Below are 24,582 nucleotides of genomic sequence, written 5' to 3' on the forward strand. Positions count from 1 at the left end.
TGTTTCAATGGATTAAGCATAAAGATCAGATCTGTAGGTCAAAGGTATACACTTTCCAAGTAGTATAGCACAGCTATATGTGTAAGGCAAAACCATCTCACAAACTCCTAAACCCAGAACTTTATTTTTTAATTTAGACGCAAAGATCAGATGATTTAAAAAAAAGGAAGGTGTCAAAATTGCAAGTTTTTGTTAATATCGAAGTCTCTAGTGGACTTAACCCACCAGGGTACCTTTAAAGGACGTAGCACTAAGAAACAACATATATGAACCCCTTTTTCAATAGCTAGCATTAAATGTGAAATGCAAATTAAGACTTCAGTTTCAAAACTTAATATAGATATGCGGAATAATAAAATGAGAAGTTTGAAAACTCTTGGCAATAAAATAGCAAAACCTCTATCTAAGTTCTTATTTTGATAATTAAGCTTCAAATCAAATAAATATGTTTTAGATGCAAATATCTGGTAATTCATTGTCAGGGTGACTTCTTTGAGATCACTATTACAAGTTTTACACTACAAAAACTACTCTGACTTCAAAGACCAAGCCAGTTCTTGAAAATATTGTTTTAATGAAGCAGTTGTTTGATATCTCAAAGAAGTTCAAGAGCTCATCAGATCGCTTTTATTCTGGAAATTACGGATTCCCATTTTAAATTTTGAATTGGTCAAACATATTTCCATGGGGAAAAAAACTGACATTAAAAGTTTGCTCCAGTGAACAAAATAATGTGCCTCACATGTATAAATGTGGTGTTCTTTAGTAAATCAGGAATGCATTTTGAATACTCTTGCCATATGTGCAAAAATGAAAAACTTCTCTTGCAAACAAGCTTAAAAAAAAAAAAATCAAAGACACTGAAATCCACATATTTTGGTGTGCACTAAATTCATCTTACAGAACCATCTCATTCTGATTGTTCCAATCAGACTGTTATGTATGTGACACATTAAGAGGTTCTCTTAACTATCTGAAATAATGTGATATTTACATTCCATGAAAGATGTTGGACACCAAGCTTCTAATCACCTAAGGTTCTCAGCAATGTCAAAGTACATTTTGCTACTATACGGAAACTACCAGAGAGGCATGGTCCTCAATTCCTCTTAATATTAAAACCACATTTTAGCAACAAATATAATAGTAATATAATATCCCAAAGAGATAAGGCCCCTTTCCTTTTTCTTTTATGGAAAACTGAGTTCAAGTCTATTTTCATTCACAAAATACAAACTCCATCTTCACTACAGTAACATGATTAAGTATTACAACTGATTTACACATTTAGTACAACCAGTTTTCTGAATTTATCAGCAATTTGGAATACCTGAGGTGTTCTTTACAATTGAGGGGCAAATTGCAAACAATTGGGGCTCACCGTGCTACCTTCGCATGTTCTGTAAACCCTCACCTACACTGTTACTTCTCACAAACTAATTTTTCAGGCACTTGCTGCCCCACACATTATTTCAGCAATTTTTCCATTTGGGGGCATACATCTGAAAAAGGCGCTTAAGGGACTTCTGAGTCGTTTATTGCATATACAGGCTGCTAAAATATACCCAATTTCTCTAAGTCTATAAATTTTGCAGAAAATTATAATTAATTTGGAAATGTTTATTTGCCTTTTGTATCAGGCCTTTTATATCTAAATACTAGATTTACTATACTGCCTAGTCCACCCTTCCCCACCACAAAAATAACTGTCACAAACAGCACAAGTTACCCACGATAGAGCACCTAAGAAAGAGTAAGCAAATGTCAGTCACTATAATTAGAGAGGCATTCTGCACAATGCTTCTTTGGGTTTTTAATAATTCTCTCCACTCATAGGCTGCATTCTTTCTACAATATTATCTAGTATTAAATTTCCTAGGCCTTCAACTCTGTAAAATTTCATTATCAACTAAATGACTATTTGAAAATAAGTTTTCAAATGACACTTGCAGATAAATGTGAAATAAACATTTCAACTATCTTAATAATAACAGCAACTGAATTCTAAATACTAAGTATCATAAGTTGATTTCTGCTGTGGGAAAGTCAGGGAGACAAGCTTTCTGGGGTGTTGCAACCCCAATAAGCCACCTTCTTATGTGAACAGTAAGGACCCTCGGGTCATTGCTAATAGCCATCCAGCTTCCCTGTAGAAAGAGTTTGCTTACTTACCCGGGAAGGCAAATGGAAAGTACACAGGGAGGAAGATGAACTGCAGCAAAGCCTTTGTCATATGATAGTGACCTATAAAGTATCAAATAAAGGTACATCATCAGTATGGTAGAGCTTTACAATAGAGTCCCAACTCCTGCAACACCTCTGAAGGAAGGTCCTCAAAACCCAGGAGTTCAGCTCCCCACCAACCCCTCCCCCCCGTCTACCTCCCACCCCCACGCGCGAACTGTGGAGCAATACAAGCAAAGAAGCTCCCTGTATTCAAAGAGCTGAGGGTAGCCCAGCTGGCATTCCAGGGTGTCTCCAGCACCCTCACTCCCTACTCCCCGTATGCACAAAGCTGAAAGTTGATCCTGTCTGCAAACCCAAAACCCACACCGCGATCATTCATCAACTTGCACAAGTGATCGCCGCCCCCAGGACAAATACACCAGTAACCAAATCATAGCAATCGATAGGCAGCCCGAGCCTCCACGGTGCCCAGGAGCCGGCTGGAGGTAGCACGGCGACGGCAGCGGGTCCAGGTAGCGCAGCCCTCAGCCCTGCAGACCTGGGGCGGCCACAGCCGTCGCCCAAACGCCCGGCCCCAGTCACAATCCCGAGATTGGAGATCGGAACCGAGCCTGGAAACACATTCGCCAGAGCCCGGGCGGCAAGTGCAGGGCCACCAGGTCTTGGAGGTCGGGGTGGGGGTAGCTAGGAAACCGAGAGGGAGGAAGGGAGCGAGGGATCCCACCCCGCCTTTGTTGCTGGTCACCATCAAGTTTGCATCTTAGTACAAAATGTCGATCTTAAAGGCTGACAAGACAGAGGCAGAGGCACAGTGAGAAAGAGAAAGGGAATAGAGTCCATCTTGCTTTGGGGAAGAGGGGGGAGAGAAAAAATGAAGTACAAATCCCACACTCCGGGCGTAAAAGTCTGCTAAACACCTTTCCATAACGGAGGAGCAACGAGTGGGGTGTCCCCGTCCCCGTGCCCGCTCGAACTGGCGGCGGTCTGGGCAGAAAACGCCTCCCTCTCCTCCTCTTCCTCCTCCTTCCCCTCCTCCTCCTCCTCCTCCCTCTCCTCCTCCTCCTCCTCCCGCGGGCCCCGGCGAAGATCCCGCCGCCACCGCCGCTGCCTCCGCTGCCCCCCGGGGAGGCACCGCCGCCCGGCCAGGCGCTGCCATTCCGAGCCTGGACCGCGCGGCGCGCGTGGGGCCCGACGCGGGGTGGCCGCGCGGGGACGTCCGCGCTGGGGACCCCCCGCGCCCCCTCGCCGCGGGCTAGCTACAAAAGTCGCGCGAGCAGAGGTGGCGGCGGCGCGCAGGAGAGGGGGCGCGCGTGGGGCCCCCACGCCGCGAGTGGGCAACCCCAGGGGATGGCGAAGAAAGCCCCTCCCCGCGTGGGGAAAGTACCCCAGTCGCCGGCAGCCCGGCGTCGGCGGCCTGGAGACGAGAACTGGACGTGTCATTAGCAGGACAGGCAATGGTTTCAAAGCCCCAGGCCAATGACCATTAGCAGTGGCAGAGCTCGCTCCGTCCCCATCCCCCACAACCTCCACCCACCTTCCCCTTCGTACCGCCCCCACCTCCACCCCACCTCGCGAAAACTTTTCAACAAGATCCACCTGGACTAATTTGTCCTCAGACAGTTAAAATATTGACTAGACCCTACACACCGGGAGGGAAGGGGAATGCACGCTTTATTTTCCTTTCTACAGAAAGGAAAGCAAAAAATAGCTTCTCTCTCCGTCTCTCCCCCCCCCCCCCCCTCTGTCGTACATGTTGTGTCTTAGCTTTTTGCATCGTTTCGTTTTACCTTCCTCATTTAGCAGAAATGATCGCGGATATTTCACACATAAACGTGTTCCAGATTCTTGGATTTAGGGTCCTTGTAAATTACTGGACTCGGGTTTGGTCACAGTTACGTTAAGTTTCATACAATACCAAGAAATTAAAAAAAAATAATAAATTTCTGAGGGTAAGCGAACGAGACGAGGTGGAGGAGGAAAAGAAACCTCGAGTCTGATTTCTGTAATTTACTAGCGACCCGGATCGCAGCAAATAACAGTGTAACACGAGTGTGGCTTAAGACGACTGGGGAGCTCTTTCTAGAGGCATCGACCCCATCCCCGGATAAAGGATCTGCAAGTTTTCTGTCATCGCGACCATGCAATGCCATAACTTACCTTCAGAAATAAGACTTTAAACAGCGAAGGCCTTCCTCCTCCCCTCCACCACCACCCCCAGCCTCGCTCTCTCCACCTTAAACTTATTGACACAACATAATCCCACATTCAAGCAAAATCCTGACACAGCCTCCCTCCTCCTCTTCCCCCCTCCTCTCTTCCCTCCCGTTCTCTCCTCTCTCCTCTCTCTCTCTCTCTCTCCCTCTCTCTCTCTCGCTCTCGTCCCCCCCCCCCTCCCGCTTTCCCTCCCTCTTCTCTCTCCCCTTCTCCCTCGCCCTCTTCCCCCTCTCCCCCTATTCTTCCTCCTGGCTACTCTGGCACTAAAACAGCACTTTCTCTACTCGCCGCGCATTTGGTTAGGGGTGGGGGGTGAGAGGGCACCGATCTGCGGGGCCGGAACACCCAAATCCCAACTCTCCAGATGAACGAGCAACTGGGCTGCTGTTCCCGGTCACCGACGCACACGAAACGTTCAATAAATCCACCGAGGGCTGGCTCCTCGTACCTTCCTCCCCTGCCCCAGCTCCCCAGGCCCCACCTCCCCGGCAGGCTGGGATCCACGTACTTTCGCCGAGATGAAGTTTGGGGCTCCCCGGGCGGCCACGAGCCGCCCGCCGGCGTGAGGGCTGGCTCTGTTGTTGTTTTCCTCGGGCTGCTTCTGCCCGCGCCCCGGCTCCCGTGCCCCTCTCGGGCGGCGCTGCCTGTGTGTCGAGAGGTGCTGGTTGCAAACGCAGCCTGGCACCGGCTGGCCTACTACTCCCCAGCCCGGCCCCCAGCCTCCCGCCCGCAGGGCACTGCCTCCGCGCCCCCCGCCCCCCGCCGGCGCGGCCGCCGCGACCCTCGCCCCGACCTCTCCCGACCCAAAGTTTTGGCGGAGGGGGAAAGTGCCCGGGGAGCGGAGCGGCCAGCGGCGGCTCCGGTCGCGCGGGGTTCCCTCCGTCTTCCTCAAGTCCACCCTACCGGCTGCCGCCGCCGCCGCCGCCGCTGCTCCTGCCGCGGAGTCCTTGGGGCTGCAGCCCGGCGGCTCGCAAGTGAGTAGGAAAACAGAAAGTGCGGGGAGAGCGCCCGGGAAGGGCTGGGGATGGGGGGCGCTTACCTCGCGGGCTCGCCGGGCGTGAGGGCGTGTGTGTGGCTCGCCCTCAGCGGCCAGTCAGGGTTCCTCTATGGGAAAGTGGAGAGGAGCTCGCGGAGCCGCTCTGCCTCCGCTTCACTGTACACTGCTCCACATACAGTACATGCAACCCGGAGAGACTGAAAACACTCATTTTATATAAGGCAGCCTGCCATTGGCCCGCGGCCTGACAGACAGGCCGCGCGGCCAAACAGAAGGCCCGTTACACCCAAACACACGCACACATACACACATTTTACAGAGACACACAAAGATCATCACATTTTCTATTTTCTAATGTTCGGGACCTGTAGACAGTAGGAGAGGACAGGTACAGAGGCCCAGCAGAGTAGGGTAAGGAGGAAAAACCTTGTCTGCACCAAGTTGCTAGGCTTGAAACTGGTGTCCTTTTGACTTGGGAGGGTTATAGTAATAAACTACAACTCCACTGGATATGGAAGTGAGGGTTTTTTTTTTTTTTTTTAATCGCTGCCGTGTGGTGCCCCATGGAAGAGGCGTGCATTGTGTTATGATTTTACAGCCTGACCTGGCTAACAAGTGGCCAAGAAAGGCTTTTAGCAGCCTGGATTTCTTTGGTCAATGGGTTAGCTATCACTTAGGCCAAAATAGTGCAAGATAAGTTTATTGGGGCTATAATGCATTGAGGTTGTTAATGCCTCGTTCGTAGGTAAATTCAGAAAAATCAATACAACAATACACAGAGACAAAGATAAACGTTTTGCTGAAAAAACCTGTCTACTTATAGCTAGTCAGACTACCACAAATCACCTGCGTGGGTATACAAACGGTGCTATAAGGTAGAATAAGTCCTGGAAGATTGTCTATTGACCCCTTCCCTTAAAAATAGACGTTTCGAGTCGCTCGATATATGATTTATATTTTGCATATTGTATATGATATTTACTTTACATATTTCATATCCTACGTGAACATCACATGCTGGATGACTTTTGGGCATGGTGAAGGCAAAGAAGACTGTTCTTTCTGATTTTTTTTTTCCTGTGATCCATCTTTGGCAGATTACATTTGGCAGTCCTATATAAACAAGTCAACAGACTGCTGGGTGGTTGGGGGGCGGGGGGGTGGGTAACAAAGCTGGAAATTAAGAGGAATAAATTCTAGACCCCATGCTTAAACTAGATGAACAATCTAGAGCAACTAACTTACCTCTTTAACGCTCGGAGTTGGTTTGGGGCTACTTTTTTCTTTTTCTTTTTTTTTAAGATTAAAATAAGAAGCTCCCCCCAGTTCCCTTCATTAAATGTTTATTCAGCATCTACTATGTGCCAGACATTATCATAGACCCCAGATGTTTTCTTAAGATTCCTTCTGATTTAAGAGTCTGTGAATTATTCTTAAACACAAACATTTTGAAGATTAAATAAACACAACGATTTTATGGCCTAGATGCATAGCTTTAAAACTTAAAGGAAAACTGAAGAGAACTTACTTCAAATTCCTTTTATTTCCTTGATGCCATCTTAAGGTTTTTCTCTCACTTCCATAAAGTTATCAAATGAGCGTGTGTATATATGAGTGTGTGTAAGAGTGGAAAAGAGAAACAGAGAGAACATTTAAGTTTATGAAGTTTAGAAAACAAATAGTGGTATTTAGAAATGTGCTATTTCGTTTATTTTTTAAAGGAAAATAACTTTTAAAATGAAAAAAGTACATGAAACCACTGCATTTTAAACTGATAATATTAAAAACGGTATTAATGACACTTTGCATTTATTTGAAAGATGGAACAAAGTGTTCTTTATCCACACTACACTGCAATGAGGTAGGTGCTCAGCATTATTGTCTCTATTTTACCCATCAGAGAAATGAGACAGAGACAAATTATATAACCTCCTCGATATTACACAGAATAGCAGTGAAGAAGGAACGTAAACCCAGGACTTTAGTTTTGAGTAACTTGATACTCCTTGCTTCCAAATGACAAACTTCAGGGATAAGAGGCAAATGGAGGAAAATCAGAAAAACTTTCTCAGGATTTCACTGTGCTCTTTTCTGAGGAGGAAAAAAACAGTCAAAACAAGCTGCTGTATTTAATTGCTGAGTTAAATGTTGTGATTATTTGCTAGGGTATTTATTTTATGAAAAATATAAAAGACCAGCCTACCCCTCACCCCTAACTCCCAACCCCAACCATAGGAAAACATCCTTTATTTCTTTATGGTTGCAAAGATTGGGTTGTGTTTTTGTTTTGTTTTGTTTTGTTTTGTTTTGTTTTTGGCTGAATGATGCTTAGCTTAGCAGAATTATTTACAGATAACACTTTTCAAACTTTTAGATCACATGTTGCTATCAGCAAAGTGTTTGAGCATGTTCTCTCTCTCCATCTCTCTCTCTCTCTCTCTCTCTCTATCTCTATCTCTGTCTCTTCCTCTTTGTGTCTTTAAAGTGCACCACTACATGGATGTAATATTTACCAATACAAAGCATATCCTCACAAAAACAAAATGAAAAGGCATGAACTGAAAAATAAAATTAAGAGTTTCATTTTCTTCCTACACTCCTGTGATACAGTCTTAGCACATGCCCCTAAGTTTTGCATTCAACTTTAGAGACCTCTGATAGTGCAAGATGTTGATCAGGACTGATGCAAGAGAGCATATAGAAGTGCATAGAAATGTCTCACTGCAAGACATTACTGTTACTGGAAAACTGGTGAGTCTACAGAGGCTTTAAATTGGGAGAATGACACATGTTTTAAGATGCATTTTATATATTGGTGGTGTATTAGGCATCATATGGCAGTATAAGCTATCATTCAATATTCTTTTGCAGATCCTTTATTGAGAGGGATCTATGTGTTAGACACTTGTGTATGCCAGATTCTGGAAAAGGAAAATTGCCTGCTCTTAGGAGAAGCAATGGAATGGACTATCAGTCTCCTGTATAATAGATAAGACCTCACCGCTAAGGAAAAGAGGCTTAGAACTTAATATAATATGGTATTTTACCATTTAGGAAATACTTTTTATATTTTTATACTCTCATTTGAGAATAAATATTAAGACATTTTAAATGGTAGTGATACTCAAAAATTGAAAATATGATCAAGAAAGGGGTGCCTGGGTGGATCAGTTGGTTGAGCCTCCAACTTTGGCTCAGGTCATGATCTCACAGTTCCTGAGTTTGGGCCCCATATAAGGCTCTGTTCTGACAGCAGAGCTTCAGACTGCTTTAGATCCTCTGTCTCCCCCCACCCTGCCCCGCCCCTCCCTGCTCACACTTTCTCAAAAATAAATGAAACATTTTTTAATATGATCCAGAAAAATAATAACTTTTATAGAGTTTATTCAATTTTCATAATAGAAGGTTATTAAAATAAAAACAACTGATTGTTGTCTCTGTAAAAGAATATTTAAAAGGTTCTATAAAAATTTTTAAAAATAAAAAGGTCTACATTTTTCCTTTCTTGTTTTCAGATTTGATGATCAAACAAAAGTGGAGTTTACAAGGTTAGCACACTTCTCCTTCTCATGGCCTTGATTGTCCATTTTCTTAATTGTATTTGATAGGAATCTTCTATTACAAAGTAATTTTGGGAGACTAAATTTAAATATGTGTGTATACACATATGTATAAGTATACATTTATGTAAACATGTCTATAAATAACATTCATTTCCTTATTTTAAAAAATGTTTTAAGTTTTTATATTTGAGAGACAGCGTCCGTGTGCACATGTGCTCATGCATACAAGCAGGAGGAGAGAGACAGAGAATTCCACGCAGCCTCCTCGCTGTCAGTGCAGAGCCCAATGTAAGGCTTAATCTCCCATGAGATCATGGCCTGAGCCAGAATCAAGAGTGTGGCGCTCAACCAACTGAGCCAACCAGGCACCCTTATTTCCTTATTTATACACTGCTTCTTTATACAGTCCTAATTGAAATCCTGATTTCACCACTTCCTAACTCTGTAACCTTGGAAAAATTCCTTAATCACTCTAAGACTCCGTTTTCTTATTTGTAAAATAGGGATGGTAAGACTAACCATAAGTGAAATAATCCATGTAGAATACTGAAGCCTGGAACCTACTGAACATTCAGTAAATATTCATTTTATTTATATTTCACACAGAAAAAGCCAATGACAGCTGCTTTACAGAAAGTTTTCTAAGACTTAATCAGAATATCAAATAGAGTTCATGGAACCTGTTGCAACTTACTCACCCAGTGTTTGTAATTTCCCTTTAGCCTCCATTCTGCCAATTCCAGCATCTCTGTACTTTAAAGGGATGTCAGACAGATCCCAGGTTAAAGCAAACATCCCATTGAGTGAGCATTACTAGGCACCTAAAAAGGCAAACTTGTAATAAATCCCTTTTTGAGACCAGCTTTGTTTTGCCCTTGGAAACTTTAGGTCGTTACAGTGATGAGGGTCTGCCTTAAATAACAGTTTTTGACTTGTACTTGACCTTGCTAGCTTCCCTTTTTTTTCCTCTATAAGAAAAAAAAAATAGAGCATACCTCTCTCCTCAAGGCCAAATCAAAGGGACTAAAAATTGAAACGGGCGGTTGAACCACTTTTTAGCACCAATGCAAAAATTCCTGATTGTGAAGAGAACCACCTTATACTAGATCCCAGCAGAGTTGAAGATAGCAATGAAGGAAGAGATTATCCAGCTTTCCTAGAGTGATTTTTGGCAAAGTATCTTGGAATTCCCCCTCTCCTGTGATCTTCTATGGCATTTGATCTAGATTACTCTTAAGGCATTCAAATGCCTTGCCTTGTATTACATTATTTGTGTGTAAAGAAAAGAAACACCTAAAGAAATGATGATGTCTTGCTGATCGTTTTATTTTACAACAGTGGCTAGCATAATAACGTGCACATTGCCTAACATGTAACAGTAACTCAAGGAAGATTTGCAAAACAAAGAACAAAGGAAGTAAAAACAAACTAAAAGTCTATAAATTATAAGAAGGATCAAAGAGAACAAACAGATGAGAGTGGTGCCAGAGAAAGTTGGGTATCTCACAAAATGGGGAGTTACCCATCTGAGATATCTTAGATACATGTGAGATGGCCTAGCATATTCACTAATATCCACATGAGCTAGGTGAGACAGAGAAAGGGACTTTCTTTTTAAAGATGAAGAAAATTAAAGCAAGTAATGTGTAAATGATTCCCTCAGTATTATACAACTAGTAGCAAAGCTGAATTAGTACTAAGGTTCTAGACAGCTAGTTCTGCAAACCCTCTGCCCTGGGAGAGAGAAGGAGGGGAAGTCACCAAGGAGTCTCTTAAGGATCATACCATAAAAATAGGTCTCTAAGTGGATGAAGATTTTACACTAATGGATTTGATAATAAAACCAGTAAGCACTGACATTAGCATTAGATGGTCTTTCTAGCCAGCATCTCATGACAAGCTTCAACAATACCCCCAACGAGGACCATTTAATATGACACATCCAACTCCTGGGAACTCCCTTCTTCCCAAAACCATCTATTTCATTTTCTAACAGTTTTGACCACCACAGAGTTCTTCCTGATATTGAACATAAATTCTCTCCTCTAAGTATTATCCATTGTTCTTTTTCCTATTCCTTTGTTACCACACAGAACAATCTAATCCCTCTTCCATGTAGCACTTGAAATATGTGAAGACAGCTATCATGGTCCCCTCCTGCCTTGAGTTGTGTCTTTTTCAGACAGTCTTATTTCCTTAGAACATTCTTCGTAGGTCACCATTTTCAATTCTTGGTCTCCTCTCAAACACTGCCTATTGTCTTTGTTGGTGTTCCTTCAAGTGGGACATCTAGAGCAGGTGGGGGGTGGGGGTGGGGGTGGGAAGACTGAGGCAGTGTAGAGTACAGCATGACCATGACTCCCTTATCATTGATACAAAATTTCTATTACTGCAGCCTAAGATGGAACTTGCTTTTTTGGCAGTCACATCTCTCTGCTAACTGATATTGTGCTTATTCACAAAAGAAAAATAAATGTTTTTTTAAATGTGGGCTGTTAAGCCATGCCTCCTCCATTCTGTATCATATAATTTATTTTGGGGAAACTGAGGCATAAGCCTGTATAACCCTGATGTTATACAGTGGTTAAAAACTGAGGCTCAGGATTTATAACAACATGGGTTAAAGCTTTGCTCAGCACTTACTAACTTTTTTTTGCTAACTTTTTTTTTGTGTGCTGACGATTTCATTCAACATGTTTGCTGTTGATCTCACTGTCTTTCATCCACTCACAAATCTGATGCCTTCTCTACATTTTTCCAACTCATGTTTAAAGCACTAAGGCAGAACCCAGAGCACATATCTCCCAAAAGGTTAACATTATTTATTTATTGGCACTCCCATGACCACAATTCTTGAACCTGTGATAGAGCCACCTAATTTCACCTAAATTTAAAAAATTTAAAACTAAAGGGACGCCTGGGTGGCTCAGTTGGTTAAGCGTCTGACTCTTGATTTCTGCTCAGGTCATGGTCTCTAGCTTTGTGAGATGGAGCCCTGTATCAGACAGTGCAGAGCCTACTTGGGATTCTCACTCTGTCTCTGTCTCACCCCCCACTTGCTGCCTGTCTCTCAAAATAAACAATAAGACTTAAAAAAAAAGTTTAAGCCTAAATAAATGTATAAAGATTAATATGGTGATAACGTAGACACTTTATTTCTTAACATATTATTAATTGCCTTAGATTTCTTTATAAGAAATAAAACATTTTAGGGACATATGGGTGACTCAGTTAGTTAAGCGTCCAACTCTTGATCTCAGCTCAGGTCTTGATCTCAGGTCAGGTCTTGATCCCAGGGTCATGAGTTCAAGCCCTGTGTGGGGCTACATGCTGGGAGTGGAGCCTACTTTGCAAAAAAAAAAAAAAAAGAAAAGAAAAAAGAAATAAAACATTTTATATACAACTGAAGCCCCTTTCTGTGTTCCAATTCCTCTCCATTTCTCCCCAGAGGTGACCATTATTTTTCAATTTCACTCTCATCCTACCTTTTTTCTTTTTTTTTTTTTTTTTTTTTTTTTTTTTTTTGCAGCCCACTCATGATAATACCTGATGTGGCTTTATCAAAGAAAAGGCTTTATGAAATTTTCATAATTTTCATTCACTAATGTTAGTTAGAGAAGAATTCTTTGGTGAATGGGGTATACTAACTGATTAATTACAGTGAAAACAGGTAATTTTGGAAGGATATGGAATGGCTCTTAGAAATAAAAAAAAAGCTAGGGAACTTATCCCAGAAAGCCCAAGAATACTGTCAACTCAAGGAGATCACTTTCAGGTGAGAATATCTTTGTTCTCATTATGATGAATTTGCTCAAACTCCTTCCATCCTTTCTTTATGTCACCAAAGAGAATAGAATGGAAGAGTCCAATCACCTTTACCCAAGTTTTAAGTTCATCCTTTGTCCAGTTAGAAGAGGACATTTTGCAGAGCACCTGGGTGGCTCAGTCAGTTAAACGTCTGACTTCTGCTCAGGTCATGATCTAGAGCTTGGTGAGTTTGAGCCCTACAAGGTCAAGCCCTGCGTTTGACTCTGTGCTGACTGCTCAGAGCCTGGAGCCTGCTTCAGATTCTGTGTCTCCCTCTCTCTCTGCCCCTCCCTCACTTGATCTCTTTCTCTCTCTCTGTCTCTCTCTCAAAAATAAATAAACATTAAAAACAAAAAAGAACTGTTAAATAGAAGATGACATTTTGCTTGACTCTCCCAACCAGATTGCATGTTTACCTGGGGTAGAGAAGATAGGCCAGTGGTGGAGGCTTCAGGGAGTTGAGTTTGGAGAGAAAAATTTAGGTGGATGCAACGTATTGGTAACATTCTTGTTCTTGGTGGACTCACAGGTGTTGGTTTGATAACTTACATAGATGTTACATTATTCTTTTGCATGTAGCAAATATATTTTGAAAGTAAAAGTAAACTTTAAAAAAAGAAAAGTGGCGGGGGGGGGGGGGGGGGGCGGGGAGAAGCTTGCATATGAAGAAGGCTTTTCGTTTCCCAAAGTAAAATTGTAGTACTAGTAAGAGAAGGCAAATAGATGCTGGGCAGATGAAAACAGATTTGTAACATCTCCAACAGCCACAGTGCAACTAAGCTATCAAGTTATGAACCCTGTTAGAATAGAAAAATAGGCTTAGGCTAGTCTCAGTGACCGTACGCCGAGTCTAAGTGTGCCCAGATTTTTCTTCCTTCCTTTACCTACCCTAGATTTCATTTCATTTCATTTCATTTCAAGGACCATAAAGCCACTCAGATAAGCTTAAGAAAAAGGGGAAGTTAATTGTGCAAATATTGGGGTCTCTCGCAGAACTCAAGGGCAATAAGAATGATCAGGCTTGGAAACAAAAGTGCATTACCTTCATTGCTGTCTTTGTCCCCAGGTCAGGGGCAAGTATTCACCTGTTTCAGAGGGCTGCCCTTTTGGTGTTTATGGACAGAAACAGTTTTCTTAAGTAAATACCAGAATGGGAGGCTATAAGGAGTAATTCTGTTACCTAGAACTTTCTAGAATCTTATCTAGACCCAGTGTCTCATTTACCACCTATAATTTGCAGAATCCACCTTTTTCCTCTTAATCCTAAGAAATTTCAGTGCAGTTATTCAGAATGTTTATGGCCTGGTTTTCATACCCACATAATGTTCAGAAGTAAGTGATTTCTTAATACTGTACATTTATTTGTTATATTCCTTGATTCCTTCCAGAGAGGATTTCAGTTGGTCTTCAACAGTTCAAATTTTACTACATGTTTTCCCTAGACTCTCAGATATTATTCAATAGATCTTGGATCTCTCAACTCATTTAGAGTGCCTAGGTGGTCTCTTAATTTTTTTTAACATATTTTTTACTTTGTTACATTCTGTAGCAAGCTACTCAAACTAGCTGAAGAAAGGAGGATTTGTTAGATTCACTGCACAGGTAAGGTTACAGCAAGGGACAACAGCTATAATTTAAACCCCAAAAGAAGTGGAGGTAGGCATTAGGCCGGGGACATTGAAGGTCCAGCTGCAATGCCGGAAGTACAGCTGGCAGAAAGGTTGCTTTTTCCTGAAGTGGAATAGGACTGACAGGAGAGGCATACAATGGAGAAGTTAACTAAAACAATGATTTCTTGAGCTAAAAGAGATAAAACTAAGGGAAGGGGAAGGGTTGTGTTGAATGAAGGGTTTTGTGTGAATTCACCTCTAGGCTCACCTTCACCATATGGGAGTTCCTGAAAACAAACAAGCAAATATATTGAAGTTGACCTACCAGAAAGGACAGCTTTAAAAAGAACAATGTGATGGTGCTTGAAAAGGCGGCATTAAATACACTTCCTCAAATTAGGCTGAAGTCTCTTTACCAAAGAATTGAGTCCAGGTTTTAGGAGTACTTTGCTATTTGGAAAGTGATGGTTTCCCTTTCTCTCGCTTGACACTTTTTCTTACAATACTATCTTCTTCCTCATTTAAAAACAAACTTTCTAATCTGCTGAATTGCTGAAGTTGTCTTTCTGAATTTCAGATTGACTCTTGTAAGTTTGTTAAAGTACTGCCCTTTGGCCAGATGTATTCAAAAAAAGAAAAACTGAAATGAGTTACTTTGCTTGTCACCACATTGAAGGAGAAGGGAGAAAAAAGAGAAAAGAAGGAAAGAAACAGGAAGGGAAGGAAGAAAGACTTAATTGAGGAAGTAAGGCTGAGATGAGTTCAGAAGCCACCCACCCTTGGCTCTGACTTTGCATTCAGATGTGACCCGAGAAGGGTTGGGGAGGCGGAGGCAGTAAATACCAAGAAAACCTTTCTCTAAGTAGATAATTCTGAATTAGAGACAGAAAGCCTCTTCAGCAGTACCTGGGTCCCTAGCCTTGGACAGAGGGATAAGGGTCTGTCTGCCTTCTAAGTGCCCAACTACTGTAGACATCACCAAGTCAGTGGCTGCACACGAACAGGTATCCTGTCATCATCCTGACTTAGACAATGTGTGTCCTTCCCACCGAGCCTTAATTGCGAAGTAGAGTCCCAGAGTTCCTTCTCTCCAGGCAGACTTGGTTCTGTTTAGAGGAGAAAAACAGGCAGCAGAAAGCCTTCACTTTTTCATCCTCCACCACTCCATCAAGGCTTCCCTTCCTAATTTGGGGGCTGGATCTCCCAACCTTCACAGATTGGAGTGGTCTCTAGCACTCCAAAAGAATGGGAGCCACCAATTGGAAAGTTATCTCAAAGTGATGAATGGAGAAGTGTTGGTCCATGGTCTTGGTGGTCATCTGAGAAATCATGGCTTTGCAATCCTGAGCGAAGTAAAGAAAGAGGCATTCAGTAAAGCACACCTATTATTCCGGTGAGGTTGGAAGAAAGAACCAAGCTCTAGGAGCCACTAGTTTCATGGGGTCAATCATTCATTAATTCATTCAACATTTACTAAGTGCCTTCTCTTTGCCAGGTACGGTGGCTCTTGCAAGAGACACCAGGCAGATGCAGTTCCTGCTTATGTTCTAGCAGTGGAGACAGATGTGATATACAACATAATAAAAAACGTTCCTTGGGGGGCGCCTAGGTGGCTCAGTCAGTTAAGCATCAGACTCTTGATTCCAGCTCTGGTCATGATCTCACAAGTTCGAGCCCGGCGTTGGGCTCTGCACTGACAGCATGAAGTCGGCTTGGGATTCTCTGTCTCCCTGTCTCTCAGCCCTTCCCCCTAACACATGCATGCATGTGCACTCTCACTCTCTCTCTCAAATAAAATAAAATAAACATTTAAAACAATGCTCCTTGGATTCAGAAAGAGAGGCAGAACAACCAGTTCGCAGTGCTGGAAGAATCTAAAACTGAAGGAACAATTGCAGGATCTGAGCCTGCCCAGATGTTTTAAAGAGTAAAGAGGTTTTCTTTAGTCAGGGAAGGAAAAAGGCTGAATTATGAGATATATAGATTCTTAAGTTGGCTTTATATTCTAAGTGAAAGAAAATGGCACTTTTGGACATGTCCTTTTTATTATTTTTGTGGTCAGTTTTATTCGTTTTTAAATTCTAGGGTTTGTGTGTAGTAGTGAATGGTTGGGAGAGATTATTATTATTTTTTTTAATGTTTATTTTACTTTTGAGAGAGACAGAGTGAGTGGGGGAAGGGCAGAGAGAGAGAGGGAGACACAGAACTCAAAGCAGGCTCCAGGTTCCTAGCTGTCAGCACAGAGCCCAACACTGGGCTAGAACCCACGAACTGTGAGATCATGACATGACTGAAGTCAGATGTTTAACCAACTGAGCCACCCAGGCGCCCCAAGATTATTTTGTTTGCTTCAGAAATTTCAATAAAAGGCTAAAGGTATTAGGAATATTCAGGAAAAAAAAAAGTTTAGAAGTATTAGTAATTATAAGAAGGTATGTCAGGAAATACTACACACGGGAGATTTCAGGTGGCAGCTACATTGAACAAAAAAGAAAGTTTATGTGCTGGCAATAAGAATGACTATTTCCATAGTTAAATCATGTTTGGTAAGAATCACAAACACTGGATATTGATGTAGATTTTAGATTTTTTTATATTTTGGAGAGGCATAATTACATTTTGATTTTATGTCATTTCTTATGGAAGAGACCTGTTACTCTACTGGGAACATGTATCCTCAGTAAGCTTTGCAATTTGTATTGATATTTGCTTTATCTGTGCATGTTCATAGGGTGTGTGTGAACTGAGGCTCCCAGTGGAGGCAGAATTGCTTAGAGCTTAAGAGCTGGGGCTTCTGGAGTCAGAAAGATCTGAATCCGAACACTGCTTCTGCTACTTACTAGTTAGTTGTATGACGTTGGACAAACTTCCTAAACCTACCAAGCCTGAGGCCTCAGTTTCCTAAACTGGAAGATGGGGATTAGTGTGATTCCTACCTCTACAGCTTGTTGTGGGGATTAAACAAGATGCTGCATGTAAAAACAATCCCTGACGATAAATAGTAGCTTTTGTTTAACTAAGGATTGTTATATAGAGGAATGCTTTGTGTCCAATGATATGGAGCACTGGAAGATAAATAGAAATTTTATTTCCCATGGGGTGATCATTGAAATGCTTGAGAAATTTGGGTGGGCTATTCTTTGAAGATTGCTAAAATTTAATATGGTGGCACAGTAATTGCAATGGATGGAAAAAACTAAATATTTCCTTCTGGTTTCTTGGTTTTTGTTTTTGTTTTTTTACAACATAGTGGTGTTCACAATTATTTAGGTAACACTGAAGAATTTCAGAGTATTTATGCACTTCTGGCTTAACTTGTTTAGGATTCTTAACATGTGTCAGTAGTAGAACAAGAATTCGTTTTTCGCTCCACATTACCGCTGCACCCTTAGCACTCAGCAGTCTTATGATAGCATTTTTCAAAATGTGGTTCATCAGAATCACCCAGGTGACTTGTTTAAAATTCAGATTCCTGGCCCTGACGTGTGAAGAAGTCTCTGAATTTCAAATAAATATACCAACCCAGCTGAATTTTATCAACACCTCAGTTTAAGAATGACTAGACCACACACATGTGAGCTGTACTCTGGAAGCTCCTTCTGTCAGGTTGTGCTTCTTCTTTAAATAGTAACTTGTGTGAAACATTTATGGGACACACCCTAACATCTTCACAGGACATAAAGCTTTTTGTTCTCTATGCCTTAACCACCATTCCAAATCACTTGATTAATAATGATTTACTTTCTCTCATAGCCTTCAGAAACATTTGCCTTTCCCTGCTTGTGGTGGTAACAGCTAAACTATTACCTTATCCTTGTTACTGTGGTAGGGCTGAGGGTGGGGCAAATGTAATAGATGTATGATTGGAGTCCATGGGGAACCCCTGGTTTACACAAACTTCTCCATAGTTGAACTTGCGAAATCTGGCCTTTCTTTCCCCAATCCTTAAAGTCTTATATACTCCTGGCATATAGTCCCACGCTATCCCCAACCTACATATCCCTGACCCTTCTGTCCTGATCACTACTCAAGATCCATGTTGATCACGTCAGGCCAGATACCTGCACTTGCTCCCTGACTCTGCTTCTAGAAGAAATTTGTTAGCCATGAAGGCAGTAAAAAATTATATTTCCACGTTCCAGTTTGTAAACAGAAAAGAAATACTGTGTACGTGTAAAAGTGTCAATGGGAGTTTTGGGGTGGAGGAGAGGGAGGGAAAGGCACCTATGAAGGCAGGGGCAAGATCTCTACCTTTACATTGCCTGACCTACATGGTTACAGTTAAAGAGACGCATGAGCCATGGAGGCAGATCTGATGCCTGCTGCCCCCAATATGTTGAATCTGTGAACACTGAGCTTGCTAAGCCATTTTCTACTGCCCAGACAACATGACAGATTTGGATATTTGAAGTGCTGTGGTTTCAGTGATTGGTTGGTGAAACAATGGTGATTTACCTTAAAAAAATTTTTTTTTGACGTTTAATTATTTTTGAGAAAGAGACAGTGTGTGTGTGTGTGTGTGTGTGTGTGTGTGTGTGTGTGTGTGTGTGTGTCTGTCTGTCTGCAAGCAGGGGAGAGGCAGAGAGAGAAAGGGAAATACAGAATCTGAAGCAGGCTCCAAGCTCTGAGCTGTCAGCACAGAGCCCGACATAGGGCTCGAACTCAGGAATCGCAATATCATGACCTGAGCTAAAGTCAGAGGCTTAACTGACTGAGCTACCCAATGGCCCCTTAATTTTTTTTTAATGTTTATTTTTGAGAGAGAGAGAGACAGAGTGCGAGCAGGGGAGGGGCAGAGAGAGACACACAGAATCTGAAGCAGGCTTCAGGCTCCAGGTTCCAGGCTCCAGGCTCCAGGCTCCAGGCTCCGAGATGTCAGCACAGAGCCCCATGCAAGGCTTAAACCCACAAACCATGAATTAATGGATTCGAGCCCCATGTTAGGCTCTGCACTGGCTCTGCTTGGGATTCTCTCTCTCTCCTTCTCTCTCTGCCCCTCCCCCACTCACGTGCTCTGTGTCTGTCTCGCTCTCAAAATGAATAAATGAATAAACTTTAAAAAAAAAGAGAATACTTTTAGGAGATCCTCCTAGATTTTTTTTTTTAAGATTTTATTTTTAAGTAATCTCTACACCCAATGTGGAGCTCGAACTTACAACCCTGAGATCAAGATTCACATGCTCTACCAACTGAGCCAGCCAGGCACCTCCTAAATAGACATTCTTTAGGTAGTAAATTTGGAGATTGCAACTCAGGAAAGCAAAATCTCTTGCACATGAATCAGCTAGTGTCCTACAAAAGAAACCTGTCCACTTAGCCACTTTAGTAAAATTTGGCCTATGTGCTAAGATGGCTGCATCCACACTCCACGGGATAGAATTACATAGTCTGCACCAAACAGTGTTACACACATGGGCTTTGGAGTCAGATGTGGGTTTTTTAGTCTTGGGTCCACCCCTCACCCGATGTGTGAACCCATACAAGTTCTATAGCCTCAGTTTCATCAACTGTAAGGTAGATTGATCGTAGCTGTGGGGAGAAGAGTAAGATGATGGATAGAAAGCTCTTTGTGTTATGCCTGGCATGCGGTAGCTCTCACTCAGACTTCTTTCTTCTGTCTTCTTAGGATTCTATTGTCTCCATCTTTGCTTTGCACCTTGTGCAAGACTTTTTTGAATGTAACCATGTGACATGTCAAGATGTGCCTAACTTCCTATTCTTCATTTTCTCAGTTTCTTTTTTTCAGCAAATATTTCCTGAGTGCATGCTCTGTGCAAGGTGCACTAGTCAAATCAGAGAACAAAACAGATAAAAATACTTGCCCTTATGGAGCTTACATTCTAATTGAGGGGAGCAATATAATAGACGACAGAGTAAATAAGCTAATTACGTAATATGCCAACAGAATAAGTGTTATGGAAAAAGAGAGAACAGGGGAAGGGAGACTATGTGTGAGCGTAGAGGTGTTCCAATTTTAAATGGGGATGATCAGGATAGGCCTTACTCTATTGTTTAAACACAGAAGGAATGGGAAATGCCATGAAGTCATACAGATTTCACTATCCTTGGGTAACTAGGTAAACGTGAGAGGCTGGAATGCCTAAAGGAAGTGGAGCCTCATTCTTTAATTTTTCAAATGCAGCAGCAAAGCCAGCAGAAGGAATTTAGTAATGCTCGCCCATTCGGTGGCAAGAACTGTTTTTGTTGATTTTCTTTTTGACCTGACTCACCTGTTGTCTCTAAGGCCATAGAATGTTCTTCCCTTTCTCCCTTTGGTTTCATGTCTCAACACCTTAGGAAATATTATCAGTAAAAGAGGAGAAATTAGGGCTTCTTATGCTACATCTCTGTGTTTTATGTAACAGAAATCCTTTGCAACTCAGGGAAACATTTGTGATTTAGTTATAAAGCCATGATTGGGTTTAACTTCAGACAATTTTTATTAAAACAAAGTAGCATAATTTTTTCTTAAGGCTAATAATGGAGGAAGATCCCTGCAGTGGAATTCAGAGTCTGGGGTCTGCCCACTAGCTATCATGAGACAGTTCTGTGTCCAAGACTTTCTTAGCTGGGAATTGCAGGTGGGAGGAGGTATCTCCTCCACCTCTCTAATTTTGTGAGTCTTTGAAAAGCTCCAAGAAAATTTCTCTCCTAGAAACTAAAACAGGTATAATGTGTGGGCCTCTAATCTCTTGACATCTACTTTATTGAAAACTGCAATTAAGGTGATTTGTCCATTTTTGGATAGGAACAAAAGTGGAGTGGTAATCTTCCTCATACTATTTGTGCCTCTTTACTTTTCATGGTATAAATGAAGGGAAGAATGCTTTCTTACCACATACTGCTCATCAGTATTTTTTTAAAAAAGAGATCCTACATTTATTTGATTTCTTTAGTTTTTTAAGTAACCTCTCTTCTCAATTTGGGGTTTGGACTCACGACCCTGAGACCAAGAGTCGCATGCTCTACTGACTGAGCCAGCCAGGCGCCCCTGCTCATCAGCATTTTTGCCATATACATGGAATTTCAGGGCCTTACCATCAGATGTTATCTATCAAACACTTAAAATATTTCAGTATTTATAAACCTAGAGAGACCTACAAGTGACAAAGGCATGCCCTCAACGTCTCAAAGCCCCCATTTTTACTTATCATCATTATTTTTATATCAGAGTTAATTATATTAGTAATATAAGTATATATTATAACCTCCATTTTACATGGCAAGAAATTGAAATGCACACAAAAGTCTACTAAAAAAATATCAAAGTGACTCCATTCCGCAAACCCACACCTTTCCTTAATCTTCTGAACTAGGGATTGGCAAACTAAGGATCTGCCTGGAGGCCAAATCTGCTTTCCCTTCCCTCCTTCCCCCCAAACCTGTTTTTATATGGTTTTTACATTTGTTAACAGTTGAGAAAAATCAAAAGAGTAATATTTTGTGACACGTGAAAATTATATGAAATTCCTAGTTCAATGTTCATAGATAAAGGTTTAGTGGAACACACCTACTCCCATTACTTATATATTATCTGCTTATGTATATGACCACTTTCTCTCAAAAATAGCCAAGTTGCGTAGTTGTGACAGAAATCATATGGCCCACAAAGCCTAAAATATTTACTGTCTGTCCCTTTACAGAAAAAGTTGCCAATCCCTGGTCCAGACCATATGGGTGTCTTTGTTAGGGGTCTAAGGAGAACATATGTAGACTCATGGCATTTCAGCTCTGCCTTATTTTACATATACTTGCACAGGGTACCAAGAAAACTACACATGTCTTCTCCCATGTTGCTGCATTTCCTCCTTTATGGATTGGTTACTCGTTGGTTCTTGTTATTTTTGGACATTCCTATTTGTTCATTTGTTCATTCATTCACTCCACAAGTCCTTATGGCGCACCTGCCTGGGAAAGCATAACTAATGAAAAGTAGCTTGACTAGTTCATTTTTAGAGACAAGTAATAGGCAAATATAAACCATTATTCTATAGTAGTGAGAAGCACCACCCTAAGATTATGACTGGGGCAAAAAGGAAAGTATTTGGCTCAGCTGAGGGGGTTGGTGAGGCTTCCTAGGAAGACACTTGAACTGAGGACGGGAAGAGGATGAAGTTTGGGGAGGGAACATACATTTCATATTAGAGCAATACAGTAGTCCACCCTTATCTGTGGCCTTGCTTTCTGTGGTTTCAGTTACCTTCAGTCAACCGTAGTCCGGAAGCAGATGATCCTCCTTCTAATGTATCATCAGAAGGTCAGTAGTAGCCTAATGCTACGTCACAATCCTGTGTTATTCGCCTCACTTTCTCTCATTACGTAAGCATTTTATCATCCCACATCATCACAGGAAGGGTGAGTACAATGCAATAAGATCTTTTGAGAGAGAAAGCCCACATTCATGCAACTTCTATTACAGTATATTGTTACAATTGTTCTATTTTATTATTATTGTTGATCTCTAACTGTGCCTAATTTGCACATTAAAATTTATCATACGTGTATATGTGTAGGTAAAAACATATATACATAAAAGTCATATATACATATATGCATGTATATAGTGTTTGGTGGTTTGGTACTATCTATGGTTTCAGGCATCCACTGGAGGTCTTGGAATGTATCCCCCATGGATAAGCAGTCGGGGGGGTGAGGGGGGGGAGGGAAACTACTGTACTTTCCAAGATCTGTATTTGTCAGGGTTCAATGTAGGAAAGAGAAACCAAAGTAGTCATTTTAAGAAGGAAAGGACTTAGGATGCATGGATAATTAGGACAAAATTATGGAAGGGCCAGAAAAATAGGCTACGGGCTGGCCCACCAGGACTGATTCCCAAAAGACTACAGTACTGTCATACTGAGGCCATGACTGGAATTATTCAGTCCAAGAACACATTGCCATCCACTGATGCTGCTGCTGGAACTCTGCCAGGGAAAAGGATCTCTACAAAATTGCTAGCCAGTAGAAAAACAGGCAGGAGAGCAGGACCATGGCCTCAGCTCTGTTTTAAATATCTACATCTCACAGGGGTACATCTATTTTATGCGTTTAAAACTCTTGCTGCAAAAGAAGTCAAGGGACGCCTAGCTGGCTCAGTCAGTAGAGTATGTTACTCTTGATCTTGGGCACGTGAGTTCAAGCCCCATGTTGGGTATAGAGATTACTTAAAAATAAATAAATAAATAAATAAATAAATAAATAAATAAATAAATAAATCTTAGAAAAAAAGTTGAGAAAAGTAGCATCAGCTTTCTAGAGAAGTTGAGCAAGCCAAGCCACAGAATCCACCACATTTTTAGAATCAATGTCACTGTCCATTCAAGGAATTGCAAATAGCTTGGGATGGCTAGAGTAGTAGTTCCCAAACAGTCAAGTGTGTTTTAACTTCAAAATGTTGAGCCCCTGATGCACATGACAGTAGTTATATTTTAACATCCTATGATTGAGAAATATATTGCAAATAGTTACATTTAAGTAAATTTTTATTTTGTTAATCACAGTAGCAAATACATACATTTGGAAGATGACGGTGTTAACAATAGCTGATCTCTATTGCATGCATTATGTACATTAACTAATTTAATTGTAATGCATATATATTCAAGCTGTATCATTTGTTCAATCAACAAATAATGGCCTAGACCACTTCTTTTGTGTGTTCCAGAACTCTTCCATGATGTCTGGGGACCTAGGTATTTTATTTTATTATTATTTTTTTAAGTTTATTTATTTATTTTGGGTGAAACAGAGAGCATAAGTAGGGGAGGGGCAGAGAGACGGGGATAGAAGATCCAAAGTGGGCTTTGTGCTTTCAGCAGACAGCCTGATGCAGTCCTCGAACTCATGAACCATGAGATCATGACCTGAGCCGAAACACTTCACCCACTGAGCCACCCAGTGCCCCAGAACCTAGGTATTTTAGATTCACACTTGGGAACCATTGAGCCATAATATTCAGGGTGTATGATGAAGGAGAAACAAGCAAAAAGACTCTAAAAGAAGGCTCATTTAGTTAGATATTAATCAAGAGGTGATGGGGACTTATGGAATTCCTAGCAAAAGAATGACCAAATCAGATTTTCGTGTCAGAAAGATCACTCTGGCAAGGACTTGGAGATGAATTGAAGGAATGAAAGACTCGGGACAAGCAGAAAATATAGGGGGCTGTTTTAGTGATCCAGGTGGGAAAATCAGAGTTCTATTA

General features: G+C 41.6%; 2 protein-coding genes across 7 annotated transcripts in view; one reads left to right on the forward strand and one right to left on the reverse strand.

Moving 5' to 3' along the window:
* Positions 1 to 5,597, reverse strand: part of BBX (BBX high mobility group box domain containing) — a 287,870-nt gene extending 282,273 nt beyond the window's left edge. For 3 of the 6 annotated variants that reach the window (XM_086675529.1, XM_086675524.1, XM_086675528.1), the window contains exons 1-2: positions 5,441 to 5,595; positions 2,173 to 2,244 (exon numbers count right to left, since the gene is read on the reverse strand). The gene's annotated coding sequence lies outside the window, so the exon portion shown is untranslated. Of the gene's footprint in view, positions 1 to 2,172; positions 2,245 to 4,344; positions 4,364 to 4,909; positions 5,046 to 5,440 lie in introns of those variants that run through there. The other 3 variants (XM_086675525.1, XM_086675530.1, XM_086675527.1) reach the window with 3 other exon arrangements.
* Positions 4,629 to 22,964, forward strand: LOC147577473 (uncharacterized). The gene is made up of 2 exons (XM_086675531.1): positions 4,629 to 5,375; positions 22,575 to 22,964. The coding sequence occupies exons 1-2, from the start codon at positions 4,766 to 4,768 to the stop codon at positions 22,592 to 22,594; spliced, it is 630 nt and encodes a 209-aa protein (XP_086531657.1). The 5' UTR covers positions 4,629 to 4,765; the 3' UTR covers positions 22,595 to 22,964.
* The last annotated feature ends 1,618 nt before the right edge of the window (positions 22,965 to 24,582 follow it).

This window comes from Puma concolor, chromosome C2, assembly GCF_028749965.1.
Source record: "Puma concolor isolate L17-30 chromosome C2, mPumCon1.1.hap2, whole genome shotgun sequence".
In the NCBI taxonomy this organism is placed as follows: domain Eukaryota; kingdom Metazoa; phylum Chordata; class Mammalia; order Carnivora; family Felidae; genus Puma; species Puma concolor.